Source organism: Notolepis coatsorum (genome assembly GCF_963971535.1).
Source record: "Notolepis coatsorum genome assembly, chromosome: 17".
Classification (NCBI taxonomy): Eukaryota; Metazoa; Chordata; class Actinopteri; order Aulopiformes; family Paralepididae; genus Notolepis; species Notolepis coatsorum.
In genome coordinates this window covers 79,969,790-79,986,021 of record NC_140181.1, presented here as the reverse complement: position 1 = coordinate 79,986,021, position 16,232 = coordinate 79,969,790, and the positions used below count along the sequence as shown (strand labels likewise).

Genomic DNA, 16,232 nt, shown 5'->3' with positions numbered 1-16,232 from the left:
TATATCTGCACTTTGCATTCCTCTTGATCTGCCACTTTTGTGCACATTTTATGCCCATGTCTTTTTTACAGCTGTAAAGCACTTTGAGCTGTAATTCTTGTATGAAAGGTGCTATACAAATAAAGATTATTATTATTATTATTGCCAGCCTGACGTCTTAATGGTAAACCTCTGCCCCTCTTTAGATCCGCGCCAATTTTCAGGAGCAGGGGATCCAGCCCAGAGAGGTCCGTCTCATGAGGAACAAGTCTTCAGGTGAGAAACTGTCCATTGCCCTGATTCGTTGACCCCCTCCTCTTCCTCTCTTCGCTCTCCTCCACTGTCGTCCATCACTCCAGCTCTCTCTGACCTCCATCGTTACCAGAACTCTCTCTTCTATGCCGGGGTTCCTCCTTCATATATCATTCATAAAGAGAACATTCCCTCCCCCCCTCTCTCTGTCATCCTGTCTTCTTTCATGCTCAAAACAGTGGAAGGCCTTTAGGGTACTAGATGTTGTATGTCGGTACATGTATACTTGGGCCTCTTGTGTACTGTTTTTCGACTCCTTGGTCTGCTTGTCGCCGTCACCTTGCTAGGCTCGGAAGAACATGACATCCATGCACACACGGCACAAGAGAAGTCTTATAACACTCCTTAACGCAAACAGGAACACGTGGACACACCCATGCAAACACACCCTGCTACAGGCCTTTCCTCCACAGCTTTCATTCTCTCCCTCTCTCTCCTTTTTTTTCATGCTTCTGCCTCGACCGCGAGACATATCCGATCAGATCGCCACTCGCATACTAACCGCCACTCGCGTATGACCGGTGGAAACCCAAATCGTATGCGTGTGTGTATGTCCTTGTGGTTGCGTGCGTGTCCACCGTCTGTGCTCACTGGTCAGGTTATGAGCATGTGTCCCAGTTGTCCCACGCCCCAGAGACTCTGAAGTTACTCAGCTTTCTTTTAAACGTCTTTCCACAAGATCAATCTCTCACCTCGGCCACTCTCGACTGTAAGGTGTGCCTGTCTCGCATGCACCCATACTTACAGTCCTCCTGTCTCACATGCAGCCACACTTACAGTCCTCCTGTCTCACATGCAGCCACACTTACAGTCCCCCCAAACCGCTCTCTGTCCCCCTGTCTCACATGCAGCCACACTTATGGCGCTTTTCCACTGCATGGTACCTACTCTACTCTACTCTACTCGCTTTAGGTCCCTGGTACTTCGTTCCTTTTCCACTGCAGGTACTAAAATAAAGTACTCAGTTTGTCTCCGTGTGGGGAGGCGGGGCTGCTGGTGTACAGCTGAGAGCTCCATAGCTCTGTGAGAGCTCCTGGCAGGCTGGCAGCATAGCTATGTCCGTGAGCTAGGCGCAAGCCAGAGTAAAACACAGTTTTCAATCAATCAATCAATAACAACATTAACGAGACTCTCGTTGTGTCCATTCTGCTAACGCTAACGTTACCTCTCATTGTGTATATTCTACAAGCGTTAACGTTAGCTAGGCTGTCTATGCTAACGTTAGCGTTAGCATTAGGCTAACAACAAAGCTGTAACGTTACCAGTCTCGCGTCTATTTGCTAACGTTAGCATTAGGTAATAACCGGTTTAAGATGGATGGTGATTACCTCACGTTGTGTCTATTCTACTAGCATTAACGTTACTCATACAAACAATCAATAGCGAGTTATATTGATCACGTTATGTACGATAGCCATGCTAAAACGCTAGCACAACATTAGCACCTAACCTAACAACAAGCTTAAGCCTTAACAAGTCAGCGATCTTTTTGCGAGACTAAACTCTCCGCTCAGTGGCAAATTGTGTTGATGTCGGTTTTGTTTAATCAATAAATGAGGCAGAATACACAGTGACTGTATCGTTTGTTTATTGAACTTGTGCCTGCTGCAACCATAATGAAATCCTATGCGAGACATTAAAGATGGCGGCTTTCTGTTTTCGTTCAGACTCTCCAACGAGTGACGCGTCTCTCTTCTGACCAATCAGTGGTCTGCAGTGTTTCACGTGACTTTTGTAGTACCAGTTCTACCCGCTTGGCTCGCGCTTGGAACCAGAGTCGAGCAGGGACTAAAAAAGTACCCGAAAAAGTACCTGGTACCAACTTTGGTAATGGAAAACCGAAAATACCGAGTAGAGTAGAGTAGAGTAGAGTAGAGTAGAGTAGAGTAGAGTAGAGTAGAGTAGGTACCATGCAGTGGAAAAGCGCCATTACAGTCCTCCTGTCTCACATGCAGCCACACTTACAGTCCTCCTGTCTCACATGCAGCCACACTTACAGTCCTCCTGTCTCACATGCAGCCACACTTACAGTCCTCCTGTCTCACATGCAGCCACACTTACAGTCCTCCTGTCTCACATGCAGCCACACTTACAGTCCTCCTGTCTCACATGCAGCCACACTTACAGTCCTCCTGTCTCACATGCAGCCACACTTACAGTCCTCCTGTCTCACATGCAGCCACACTTACAGTCCTCCTGTCTCACATACAGCCACACTTACAGTCCTCCTGTCTCACATGCAGCCACACTTACAGTCCTCCTGTCTCACATGCAGCCACACTTACAGTCCTCCTGTCTCAAATGCAGCCACACTTACAGTCCCCCCAAACCGCTCTCTGTCCTCCTGTTCTTCTCGCCCTCTTGTTTCTGATTCAATCGAATCAGCCGTTTTGTCTTCATTACAAATGAATACTTTGGTGTCATTTCATTACCCCTCCCTCCCTCCCTCCCTCCCTCCCTCCCTCCCTCCCTCCCTCCCTCCCATGTGATATTGTAGTCCAGTGTTTTACCAATCATCCTCCATGTTTTGCAGAATGTATGGTAGCGCTTCATGGAAAAGGCTTTTTTTTTAATTTTTTTTTCAAGGGACACACACACACACACACACTCTCACACAGAGAGCTTCCACCAGAGTGCTAAATATTTCAGACCCGCACCTCGACTCCGTATAGAAGAGCTTTTGTACGTGTGTTTTGTGTGAGCGTGTTTTTTTCCTGTCAGTGCTTGGGTGCTTCATATTTCCTTAAGCTAAGAGTTCAGACTCAAACTGATGAGTGGTTAGAGTTCTCTTTCTCTCTCTCTCTCTCTCTCTCTCTCTCTCTCTCTCTCTCTCTCTCTCTCCCTCTTTCCTCGACCTCGACCCTGTTGAAAGACCAGGGGCACCGTGTCCTCCCATCCATGCCATGATCACACGCACAGCGGGGAGGATGGGAATACGCCTCTCCCAATTCATTCTTAAGAAGTGTGATCTGTCGTAGGGAGGGTGGAAGCAATGGTGTATATATTTGATACGGTGTTGATACAGGGTCTCTCTGTCTGTCTCTCTCTCTCTCTCTCTGTCTGTCTCTGTCTCTGTCTCTTTCCCTGTACATGAAGCACTAACCCCTCACTGCGTTGTTGTTATGTTGTTGTTGTTGTTCGGTTACCATGGCGCTGGGCGGTGTCCAGGTCAGAGCAGAGGATTCGCCTTCGTCGAGTTTAATCTCATACAGGAGGCCAGCCGCTGGATGGAGACCAACCAGGTCACTTTCCCCTGCACAGACACATGTACACAATATACATACATGCATACATACATACAACGTATACATATATAACCGTACGTACTTAACCGTCTGTAACAAACACACACAATCACAACTTTGTACAGTCATCTGCATATCTGCCACTCCCAATGCATACACTGACACTGGATAATGCATATTAAGTGCCTGAGGTAGGTGGGATTTCATACTTTGAGGCAAATTCCTCATCTTCTCGCTACAAAGAGACAGAAATGCACAAACAGGCGCACTCACGTTTTATTTTATTTTCTTTACGTTGTTTTGGGGTTTAAATGCAAATTCTTCCACTATTGGACAATACTCTCACTATTGGACCCTCAGCCACATTCCCCCCTGCCTCTTTTGTATAGAGGACTCTCCCTTTCCCTTTCTCTCCCTCTCTCCTCCCCCGGCCCTCCCCTTGTACCGTCCCTGACGTAGCTCCCCTGTTCGGGGGTCTCCAGCACCAGCTGTGGGGGTAGTGTGACAGCGAGGCCACGGCATCTTGACATTGGTACCTTATGTGGATTCAGCCTTCAGAGGAATTGGGGCCCATTCTAATATAAATGTTCTCTTTTTTGAGACTTTTCACATCTGGATCACCTGTCCATCACATCGGCGGGAGCTGTTGTCTATTTGGGGGGGGGGGGGGGGGGCCTGGAAGAATGAGATTGTACAGCTTTGAAAAGGTTTCCCCTTAAGGGGGGGGGTTCACAAGTTTTAACAAAACACATTCTATGCACACTCACACAAAAGCGGGCTCGCACACAAGCACCACACACGCATACACAAACACAGGCACACACAGACACACAGACACACCATCACAGTCCGTCCCAATTTCCCTAAAGCTGAAGGTTGTAATTCTCTCGTGTCCTCTTTCTTTCAACCTCAATTCTATTCTCTCTCTCTCTCTCTCTTTCACTCTCTCTCCCTCATCTCTTGTGAGATGAGGGTCTCTATCATGTGTGTCCTAGTTAGCGTTGAGAATGATTCTTTGTTTTGGTCTCCCCCCCTCTTTCTCTTTCTCTTTCAGAGGGTGCTGTCGGTTATGGGACAGAGGGTTTCCATGCACTACAGTGACCCCAAACCACGCGCCAACGAGGACTGGCTGTGCAACAAGGTACTGTGTCACTGTTTATAATTTTTTTTTAAAAGCCAATAACAATCCCATGGAAAATGAATGTTTTACAACGCTTTTGTAATGTGTGTACTGGTAAAAATGATTATCCAAAAAGGCCGGCCACTCCAATTAATTCAGAGGCTATCGTCAAAACAATGGACTTCTTCGTCTTCTTGTGTCACCTTCCCCCACTCTCGTGCTCATCTGGGATTGCATTCGGAGCAGACGCTCCTTGGCTACAAAGGCGGTCAATCATTTTCACTGTCGGGGGTCATTGGTCCACTCAGGACAGGGGCAAACAGGACGCACGCATTATAGGTTGAGTGAGGTGACGATCGAAAGGCAGCAAATTAAACTTTTCAACAATGTATTGGTTGATCGGCGAAAATGCAGCCCAGAGCCGACAGACGAGGGCAAATGAGTCGATTAGTAGTCGGGTCGATTAGTATTCGAGTCCCCAGTGAGTTGCCCAGTACACAGGAATATACATGTGTATGCGTGAGGTATAATGCCAGTCACCACAGTCTTTGAAGTGACATTCGCATATGTTCCGACAGTGTGGTGTGCAGAACTTCAAAAGGAGAGAGAAATGCTTCAAGTGCAGTGTGCCCAAGTCAGGTAAATATGAATGCAGCTCGGTGATATCTTTCACCATATCTTTTTAGTTTTGATGGTATAAACGGTATTTTACTGTATTTAGTTTTCCAGTACAAATCTACAATGTGATGTGGCATCTTTCTTATGTCTTTATCTTGTAATACAAGTGCCGTGGTGCTATTTCAATCAAAGTGGTCTAGTTTATTTTTATTTGTATTTGTTTTTATGTATAGTCCTGCTAGGAACAACGTTTTGGTTAACTTACAAATATATAGAGTATGCATACTGTATATATATTTTTTTTTAAACTATGTACAGTATATATATAAATCATGGACGGCGGTATAGTAAAAATCCATACCTTTGTTTGGATCCATGACGGTATACCTTCATATTACGTATATACAGTACCTCCCAGTAGGGGTGGACGTTATGGTCTAAAATGTATATCACGGTATAATTTGAAGCATAGACGGTAACGGTATATATCACGGTATCAGTGTTTCTGTTAGAATAATTTTTTTTGCCTGATAGGCAGGCTATATAAAGAATGACATCCTCAAGGCATGTAGATTTATAATAGTTTAACTTAAAACTAGGCTACTTTTGCGTATAAAGTCATTATATTCCAAATAAAATAAGTCCCGAGTCGAGACTCCTGCTCCCATTGCAAACAGCGGGGCTGGATTTTGCTATAAGCATATGTAGCTGCAGAGCCGCAGAGCGAATTGAATTGAATAAGAATTGAGACAAAGGTGCCACTCATCCTCAGCTTTAAGAATTGACAATTGTGTCAACAAATTGACACATGTGTCAACAAATTGACACATGTGTCAACAAATTGACACACAAAATGCTTAGAGACGATGGGGGTCAGAACGGCGCAAGGGTGGTGGGGCGCTGTTTGACGGGCCTGTGACCAGACCTGAAAGAGCCCCTGGCTCTGCGGCTCTGCAGCTGCATGCTATTCGCAAATCCACTGCTGCAGCCGTCCTCCCGGCTCCCGCTGCTGCCGTCGTTATCATAACACTACACACATATCGTAATGTTTACAGCAAACTGTAGTTGATCACCAGGTATGTTTTATTAACGTAGAATAATTCATATACGAAAAACGATAGGGAAATATCTTACCTTTCTCCACTGGTTAAAAATGCCAGGAACTGAAATTGAAACTTGCTGTGCGCCGCGGTGATATGTGTTTATTATGAAATGACAATTGCGTGTTGACACGCCCACTGCGCGAAGCCTCCTAAATAACTTTTTCCAGTTTGCACATATCTATTATCTATGACTAATTCTATCTATTTTTAGGGGCAAATGCGATTGAAATAGTCGCGCTGTGGTTACATGACGTCATTGCTATTTTAGAGCTGCCCTACCGGTTACAAGGTATAGTCAAAATCCATACCGTAGAGCAAATTAATACCGTTTATACCGTATACCGTTTATACCGTCCACCCCTACCTCCCAGCCCTAAATACAGCCCTAATACCTCAATGATACTCGGGTGACAACAATCCACTGACTATCTTAAGTCTAGTTTACTCAGTTTATTTGATGGACAGTGCATATTAATCAACAGTTTATAAATTTATTTACTTAACCCCCCCCCCCCCCCATCCCCCTTTCTTGATCCTCCAACCACAACTGTGTGGTTCTTCCTGACGCTGTGCTTCCCCAGAGGCTGAGCTGAAGTTGCCCCAGCAGCTGCAGGGGGGGTCATCCCTGGGGCTCCAGAAGGAGGGTGCCCAGGGCCTGCTGCCCCTGCCCGCTCCCTACTACTCCTCTGGACCTGCTGCCGTCGCTGGGCAAAACGCACAGCAGGCGGAAGTGGCAAATGACAGTAAGTCTGTCTCTCTCATTTACGCTCTCCTTAATGCCCTCTCGCCCACTCCTACTCCTCAGCTCGTGGCTCCTGAATGAATACATTTTGAACATCTGTTGATTAGATGTGTTGAACGTTAGGAATATGACACGTTCTCTCTCTCACACCTTTTATCTCCAGCTCTTATCCTGAGGAACCTCGGCCCTCACACCTCAGTGGAGGCCATCTTGTCCGCTCTGGCTCCCTTCGCCACTCTCTCTCCCTCAAACGTGCGCCTCATCAAAGACAAGCAGACGCAGCTCAACAGGGGTTTCGCCTTCCTCCAGCTGTCCACCATAGTGGTGAGCAATGTGATTATTACACACACACACACACACACTCATTGAAACATAACCCACACTGATGTAGTCAGACACAGTGGAGGAAGCTTCCCTTTCTCATTGAAACATAACCACACTGATGTAGTCAGACACAGCGGGTGAAGCTTCCCTTTCTCATTGAAACATAACCAGGCTGATGTAGTCAGATTGACCGACTGGTCTGTGTGTTTGCAGGAGGCCTCTCAGCTCCTCCAGATCCTCCAGGCCCTGCAGCCGTCTCTGTCTATTGATGGGAAGTGCATCGCCGTGGAGTTCGCCAAGGGCTCCAAACGGTAAACACCGACACCCAAACCTGGCTACCAGGAAGACACAAGCCAGTGGACACGTAGTGAATAGAAGAATCATTTGACTCAAAAATTGCTTTTGTCAAGAAGTAGGGCAGGATGAAACGTTTGGACATGGTATAAATAAAAGCGGTTCCCTAATCTTAAAGCCACTGGATGTGAAAAGTCGTCCCGAATCCCTGCTATGTTGGTTATGCCACAGTCAAATAGAATTTCACTATGCCAAGTAGGGTTGGGTACCATTCACATTTGAAGCGATACTGGTACCAGTTCCTGGAATTCGGTATCAATACCCAACGCTACCCTTTTTCGGTACTAATAAATCTTTATTTCAGTTGTAAAGATAAGTCCAAACTTCTCAATTTCAACATTGTTATTTATTTAGAACATTTTGTTATTTATTGTTGCAACACACCACACAAAATAAATTGCATGATCATGTATTATGTTTTTAAATGTTTAAATATCAACATTATCTATATATATTTGTGGAAAAGCCGCCCTCTTGTCTAATAATATTACACTAAACATGTAAAGGTACCGAGATCTGATACCAATTGATCTAGCGTGGATCAGTACTCTGTAGTACCAATGTAATTCAACAGTACCAAGTTTGGTACCCAACCCTAATGCCATACTGAATATGATGCTGCTTTTAGTTCAGTCAGTTACATGCACTGCTCAACAACTGAAATTAATAGCTTTACCCCCTTTGCTGCTTTCACATTGGTCGAGCACTGATGAGTCATACCTACTGCACAGGTTCAACCAAACTGAAATCTGTGTGACGGGAACTCCCATTTCTTTGCACAACGGAAAGCAAGTGTTTTCTTCCTCTTCTTGGACTGACTGCTCTACATACAATGGAAGCAGTGTTTTCACCGTCCCAGTGTGACCTGCGGGCTTCAGGCTCAGCCACACACTGCAGGCTGTTGACGTGGCCTAAAAATAGATTTGTTTTTGCAGATGAGCCTCTTCATGGTAGCTTGCTAAATCAGTTTTGGGGTCATAAGAAAAATGCTGTAAGAAATGTGGGTCCCGGAGATTTGTAAACACTGCCTCTTAATGAACTCTCTCTGTCTCTAGTGACGTGTTCCTGACTGACGGCAGCAGGGTGAGCGCTGCGACCGTGGCCAGCACAGCCATAGCTGCTGCCCAGTGGGCTGTCACTCAGGTAACCTGGCAACAACACAGCTATAGCTGCTGCCCAGTGGGCTGTCACTCAGGTAACCTGGCAACAACACAGCTATAGCTGCTGCCCGGTGGGCTGTCACTCAGGTAACCTGGCAACAACACAGCTATAGCTGCTGCCCAGTGGGCTGTCACTCAGGTAACCTGGCAACAACACAGCTATAGCTGCTGCCCAGTGGGCTGTCACTCAGGTAACCTGGCAACACAGACATAGCTGTCACTCAGGTAACCTGGCAACACGGACATAGCTGTCACTCAGGTAACCTGGGTCAACACAGACATAGCTGTCACTCAGGTAACCTGGGTCAACACAGACATAGCTGTCACTCAGGTAACCTGGGTCAACACAGACATAGCTGTCACTCAGGTAACCTGGGTCAACACAGACATAGCTGTCACTCAGGTAACCTGGGTCAACACAGACATAGCTGTCACTCAGATATCCTGGCTCAACACAGCCACAGCTGCTGCCCATGGGTTGTCAGACAGGTAACAACACACAACATAGATAGGGGGATGCGGGGTATCCTGGTGTCTTCATGTATATTCATGGTTGTTTTCATATGCTCCTTTGTTGATCTTTTCTCTTTCTCCTCCTCTTTCTTCATCTCTTGTCAGACGGCTCAGACTGGCTCAGGTGGAGAGCAGGGTGTAGATGTGGGAGTGTACCAGCAGGGGGCAGCAGTAACATACAACCAGGAGGGACAGGAGTGTGTTGATGGTTCAACCCTCAAGGCCCAGGCAGCGGGTGCAGCCGTGCACAGTACGGGAGTAGGCCTTATGGGCGCGTACGCAGGAGACGCAGCCACAGGTAAGAGGGGTGGAACAGGGCCACACATTAACATGGTAATATACTTAATGAAATTTGAAGTGTGTGAGTTTAGTTTAGTATTTGACAATATATCTGGTATGGTATGGTTTATTTCTTAATCCCAGAGGGAAAACATGGTTTGCCACCAGAGCGAATACAAATATACAAACATGAAAGAAACAATTACATGATACAATACAAGATACACAACACAGTAAATATACATATATACTGTATGTCTACTGCAGGAATCTCGTCTGAGGCTGTGGCGTCTGGAGTGGGCGGGATGCAGCCTCTCGCTCACGCACAGACCCCTCTCATCACCATGGCAACAGCCACATCATCCAGCCAGGTACAGGTACAGCTCACGCTGCCCCCGTTGCTTTCTGATTCTGCTGTACAGGCGCACCAACCGACCTGTAGGAGTCGCTGTCCACAACGTCCGATCCCCACCCACCGGCTTTCCCACCCCCTAATACTGCCAATTGTATTAGTATGAACGACCAGCCAAGCCGGAAGCAACGCCGAGAGCTGGGCTCGAACCCAGCATCTCCTGCGTTAGTGGCGAGCGCCTTGCCCACTGCGCCACTTAGCCGCCCAGTTATTACACATCCTGACCAACCAACTCAGATCAGTTATTATACACTGTTATAGAATGTGTTTATCCTTTTGTCCCTCCCCGTGATCTCCTTGCCTCCTAAGCAGAGTTCTGCAGTGTCCCAGTCCCCCTGTGGTTCTGGAAGACTTTCTCTAAGCCTCTGGCATCAGCCACACTGATTTTATTTGCACCCAGATAAAGCAGATGCAGATTCCTTTTGTAGATTGAAACCCTAACAATGGTCAGTCTGTTAATTTGATTAAAAAAAAGAAATAAGCAACTGCTTTCTGATCTTTGAGAATGCATTTTCTTTCTATGTCGTTTAGTAATACTATTGTCTGTTTTAGTTTTGTATATTGTATATTTTGTTTAGTGTTTGGTCCTTTACTCTACTTAACTTTTTTACTGTATGAAGCACAATCTCAGGAGGGTCATACAGAACCAAGCATTTCACTATACATGTACATGTACCTTATATTATAAATAAAACAAAACTTGAAACTTTATTGTAACTTTCATCAAATGCTACAGCAGCACCAGTGGGGGCAGAGTGTGAAGCTCTGTCCTCGTCTCCTGTGGCCTTTCTGTTTGTGATACTGAAGGTCTCTCGTCCCTCAGCAGGTGGAGATAGTGGGGAAACCGCAGCCTGCTCCCAGCCACCCCGCCACCCCTGGCACCGCGTACGAGTACCAGCAATACCGTAAGTGTGTGGATGTGTGAAATTTACTTCTTCTTCTTCCTTCTGTACATATTCTGTGTCTTTGACCCAGACGTGAATGTGCCTCTGTCTCTCTGCCTCTAGCTGTGCCAGACGTGTCTACGTACCAGTATGACGAAGGCTCCGGCTACTACTACGACCCCCTGACTGGACTCTACTACGACCCAAACTCGCAGGTAAAAACACAGGCTACGGTTGGTGCGCTTCAGCCCTTTCTCTTTTTAATTCCCTCATTCTCGAAGTGGATTGAAAACGGTATATAAGATAAGATATTCCTTTATTGATCCCATTGGGGAAATTCAGGCATCATAGGCATGGGGGGGGGGGAGGAGGGGAGGGGAGGTACAGGTATGGGCAGGGTAATAGTAGAAGACATAAATATAGGCAATACAATTATAGTACAGTAAAAGTAATCAGTGTAACTAATATACTGACCAACCTATTGACAAAGCAAATGAGAGGTTGTTCTATAATCGGCAAGTGAACAAAAATGTAAATTAATTGAAAGTGAACGGATTCCAAATTGTCATCTACTCCCTATAACACCAGAGCTGCTCACCATATCTCGCTAGATGTTCCCTGTGTTAACACTTCCTTTGGTCAATCCTCCTTCCAATTTGCTGCTCCCAGCAGTTGGAACGAGATGCAAAAGACAAATTGATCCCCCTCAGTACATTTAAGACTCTTATCACAGAGTTGTTTACACACACCTGCAATTGTCACCCAGCCTTTTAACTGTAATTTGTCAGTTCTGCTTCATGTATTACATACCTTGTCATTGTATTTGGTTGTTTGTTTGATGTGTTTTAATTATTTAATTAGTGATTAGTATGTGTGTCTTCTCTATTTTTCTTTGATTTATTTTTTGTCCTCTCGCCAGGCCGTCATTTTAAATAAGAATTTGTTCTTAATTGACCTGCCTGGTTAAATACATTTAGAAAATCCAATAAACATGCTTTTTCTTGTCAAAGTCAGTATCCTTGAATAATGTAGCTCTCTCTCTCTCTCTCTCTCTCTCTCTCTAGTACTACTACAACTCCCACACACAGATGTACATGTACTGGGACGGAGAGAAACAAACCTATGTTCCTGCTGCTTCCCAGTCGACTGCTGAAACGGCCGCCGCCTCCGGCGATAACCCTGCCTCCTCAGACTCTCTCTCTGCTGCCCCCAGTAGCAAGGAGAAGAAAGACAAGCCTAAGAACAAAACGGCCCAACAGGTACACGACACACACACAGGACTCTGCTTCAACCCACGATCAAGGGAGTGCACGCGTTTGAAACAAATAAGGCCCAGTCCACACGATCACAGGTATTTTTGACACTGTTTTTTTATTATAAAAAAAAAAAGTAACTCTGTCCACACAACGTGGTTTAAACTCTGCACCAAGTGATGTCATATACATGTAGTACAATGCCAAAGCAGTAGGTGGCGATGTAGTTCAAACATGAAGGCCATTTCAACCAATCAGAAGAGGGTTTAGCGTTAATACCGGAAACTGGACTGAAGTGTGGAACACAAACATCCCTCCTTGCTCACAGCCGAACATTCTACAGTTTGCAGCTAGAACAACGTGCAATAAACAAAAAAGGATACATTCACTGTGTTCTGCCTCATTTGTTGATGAAACAAAACCAACATCAACACAATTTACCACCAAGAGCAGAGTTTAGTCTCACAAAAAGATCGCAGATTTTGTTAGCTTACGTGCTAACGTGATTGGGATGTGCCATTATAATAGTATAGCATTGTGGCTAGCGTACTGCTAGTAGAATGAATGGATGAAAACGTTATTTAACAGATTGCAGAATGGGTACAATACGGCTCAATACAAACAATTGTTAAGGGGATGCAGACTGTTATAGTTTGGACTGGGTTCCTTATAACAATAACTTGACAACACATGAGCTTAGTTGGTAGCCGCAGCTACAGGTTTACTCTGAGCGTCAGGTCAGGAATGCGACAACAGACATCATCAGTCGATCACAACACTCTTCAACACAGATGATACGTTTCGAACAAAGGTTTGTTACAATCATTTTCATATAACGCTACTTGGGACAGCTCTGCCGTAAACATTGGAAATAATCTCGGTTACTATGTCCACTGCAACCGGGATGCGCGCAAAACTCCACCCTGGACTCCGGTTGTGAAGGATCACGGTTGCAGAGTTCCAAAAACCCGGTTGCGTGTGGTCAAACAGTGCAACTGCGCACATACAATCACGGTTACATAAAACCCAGCGTTTGTGTGGACAGGGCCTAAATAAAAAGATGAATTACAGTGTGAGGCTCTACTGATGACACACAGGGCTTCCTCAGGATGTGCAATACAGAAAGCCATTTGCTGTCATTTCCTGCAATTTAAAAACGTAATTTCAATAGGATGGAAAACACAAGGGTAAGTTCCAAATAAGTTATTTATTTAAGTACAGTGTATAAGGTTGCACAATAGTTTGACGTTGAACATGAAAACGGAGGACCGAGCGATCGCATATTAAATGGTAAATGGACTGCATTTATATACGAACAATAAACACTATGCAACAACCATCAAATGCACACAGCACACACATCCACACGCGCACACTCACTTTAAACAAACAACACACTGCAGCACCCACTCTCCACACTTTAGATCACCTAAACACACTTTATATTTATTGGTAAAGGATTTGCACTACAACTCGTACACCTTACTGTAAATTGTACCTAAATTGTACCTCATCCCATTTCTGCTTTGCACTATATAGTATTAGTATATTGTATATTGTATGGTAACTCAGTTACTTCTATTCTGCATCGAACATTGTACATATGTCTATACTGAACACTGACTTCTATTTTTACCTCTATTACATGCTATACTATTTTATTTCATACTTATCTTGTCTAGCACAGTCTGGAGCGTAACAGTAAGAAGCATTTTGTATAAAAGTATTCTGTATGACAACTATTAAAGAAACTTGAAACTAGTGCTTTTATCCAAAGTGCTTTACAATTTTAGGCCTCTCATTCACCCATTCACTCACACATGGACGGCAGAGGCAACCATGCAAGGTGCCAACCTGCTCATCGGGAGTAGTTAGGGATTAAGTGTCTTGCTCAAGGACACTTTGACACACTGCCGGGAGGAGCGGGACTTGAACCGGGAACCTTCAGATTACCGGACGACCGCTCTACCTCCTGAGCCACTTTCGTCCCGCGTATTAGACAATAATGTGTCTGTTTCTAAGCTGGCCTCAAGCTTTCACTGCAAAAAACATATGGTGGCGCTGGTGCGTTGTCATAGTGACTCTGTGTCCCTGTAGCATTGTTTAGGGAAAGCCCTGATGCATCCTTAGGACAGATGTACCGTCGTCGTCAAGTGTTTTTCTGGAAACGGTGACTGGTCAGTTTTAGGGGTGGGAATCACCAGTTTCATCACGATACGATACGATATCGATTCTTTGGACAACGATACGATATTTGCCGATATCACAAAGTCTGCCACGATACGATTCGATTCAGGTGCCTGCGATCGATATGAGGTGATATTATGTGCCCATTTAACACAATCAGTCACATATCAATTGATGTTTTTATTTTTGAGCTCTTCCAGACATTTAAATGAAACACTAACTATTGTTTTTAATACAAATAGACCTCCTGTTCACTTTTTATATATTGAGCTTTAAACTTTAAGTAAAATGTTTTGGAACTCACAACACGCAAGCTAAAACCCCTTCCTTTCCCAAACTTCCTACAATTGTTTTATGTTGCATGATGATCATGAATACATATATTATTATGTATTCATGTTTAAATATCAACATTATCTGTCCATCCTCAGTCACACACACACACACACACACACACACACACACACACACACAATGCCTCTCCCCCAGTCCCCCACAGAAAGGTAGACTGCCCCCACCCCTGCTCCTTCCCAAGTCCCCTCTCCTCTCCTCTCACGGTTAGCTGCTTAGCTTAGTTAGCTCACGCTAACGCAACGTTAATTTCGGTATTTAACGCGACGTGGGCATAAAGGAATGGCGAGGATGGAAAGCATGTTAGATGCATTTAACCCCTTGTGGGGAAAAAAACAACAGGCACTTATTTCGGGCAAAATAGGCGGACTCTGAAGCAATACTATCTAACGTCTACACACGGAGCTGCGCTGAGCTAATGTTGTTGTTCCGGCCAGGCGGATATGCTCACGAGGGGATTTTCACAATAAGAGTATCGCAATATGAATCGATCTTTTTACGTTGCATCGATCCTATTTGATTATTGATAATAGATCGATATATCGATCTGGATCGATGTATCGTCCCACCCCTAGTCAGTTTTGGGTTTGAACTGTGGGGAAGGCGCGATCGTCTCTGTGGCCGTCCTGCATCACTGTGTGGATCCAGGTCAAGTAGTTCAGGGTACATCTCTCTTGTGTTTTGCACGAACAGATCGCCAAGGACATGGAGCGCTGGGCCAAGAGTCTGAACAGGCAGAAGGAGAACGTGCGCTCCATCTCCTCCTCCTCCGCGGCGTCCGTCAGCTCTGCCGCTCTGCCCCCGGGTTACAGCAGGGCTGCAGCCCACGGCCGCCTCGACGACCGCAGAGAGTCGGCCAGCGCCGACGCCGGCTACGCTGTTCTGGAGAAAAAGGCATGTAACACAAGCACACACACGAGCACACCCACACACACACGAGCACACGCACACACACACAAGCACACACACATGAGCACACACGCACACACACAGAGGTTTGCCAATGGGTTGGGTTATACTCTGAGATGGGGGGGGGGGGGGGGGTTTCTAAGGGAACAAAAAGAAAATTAAAGCAACAACATGTATATACTTTTTCCTACTGAATAATAACTGAGTAACTGAAAATGTCCTACAGAGTTCTGCAGTGTATAAATTCCACTGCAACATTTAGTTTTAGTTTATGGTTTATAGTTATAGTTTATATTTATAGTTATAGTTTGTATAGATAGAATATACATTGTGTAGGGCGGCTACGTGGCGTAGTGGGCAAGGCACTCGCCACGAAATGCTGGAGACGCTGGGCTCGTCGGTTCGAGCCCAGCGCTCCACATTTGCTTTCAGTTTAGCTGGTCGTCCGTACTAATACACATTGGCCGTATTAGGGGGTGGGAAACTG

At 45.3% G+C, this 16,232-nt stretch overlaps 1 protein-coding gene across 4 annotated transcripts in view; it reads left to right on the top strand.

Moving 5' to 3' along the window:
* rbm10 (RNA binding motif protein 10) overlaps positions 1 to 16,232 on the top strand; it is a 29,937-nt gene that overhangs the window by 7,538 nt on the left and 6,167 nt on the right. For 3 of the 4 annotated variants that reach the window (XM_084332852.1, XM_084332854.1, XM_084332851.1), the window contains 14 exons: positions 186 to 255; positions 3,460 to 3,533; positions 4,591 to 4,677; positions 5,235 to 5,295; positions 6,959 to 7,120; positions 7,283 to 7,443; positions 7,657 to 7,754; positions 8,853 to 8,940; positions 9,576 to 9,768; positions 10,017 to 10,120; positions 10,985 to 11,066; positions 11,169 to 11,260; positions 12,110 to 12,304; positions 15,530 to 15,730. In XM_084332852.1, coding sequence (XP_084188978.1) covers positions 186 to 255; positions 3,460 to 3,533; positions 4,591 to 4,677; positions 5,235 to 5,295; positions 6,959 to 7,120; positions 7,283 to 7,443; positions 7,657 to 7,754; positions 8,853 to 8,940; positions 9,576 to 9,768; positions 10,017 to 10,120; positions 10,985 to 11,066; positions 11,169 to 11,260; positions 12,110 to 12,304; positions 15,530 to 15,730 — 1,668 coding nt within the window. The remainder of the gene's footprint in view (positions 1 to 185; positions 256 to 3,459; positions 3,534 to 4,590; positions 4,678 to 5,234; positions 5,296 to 6,958; positions 7,121 to 7,282; positions 7,444 to 7,656; positions 7,755 to 8,852; positions 8,941 to 9,575; positions 9,769 to 10,016; positions 10,121 to 10,984; positions 11,067 to 11,168; positions 11,261 to 12,109; positions 12,305 to 15,529; positions 15,731 to 16,232) is intronic. The other variant, XM_084332853.1, reaches the window with a different exon arrangement.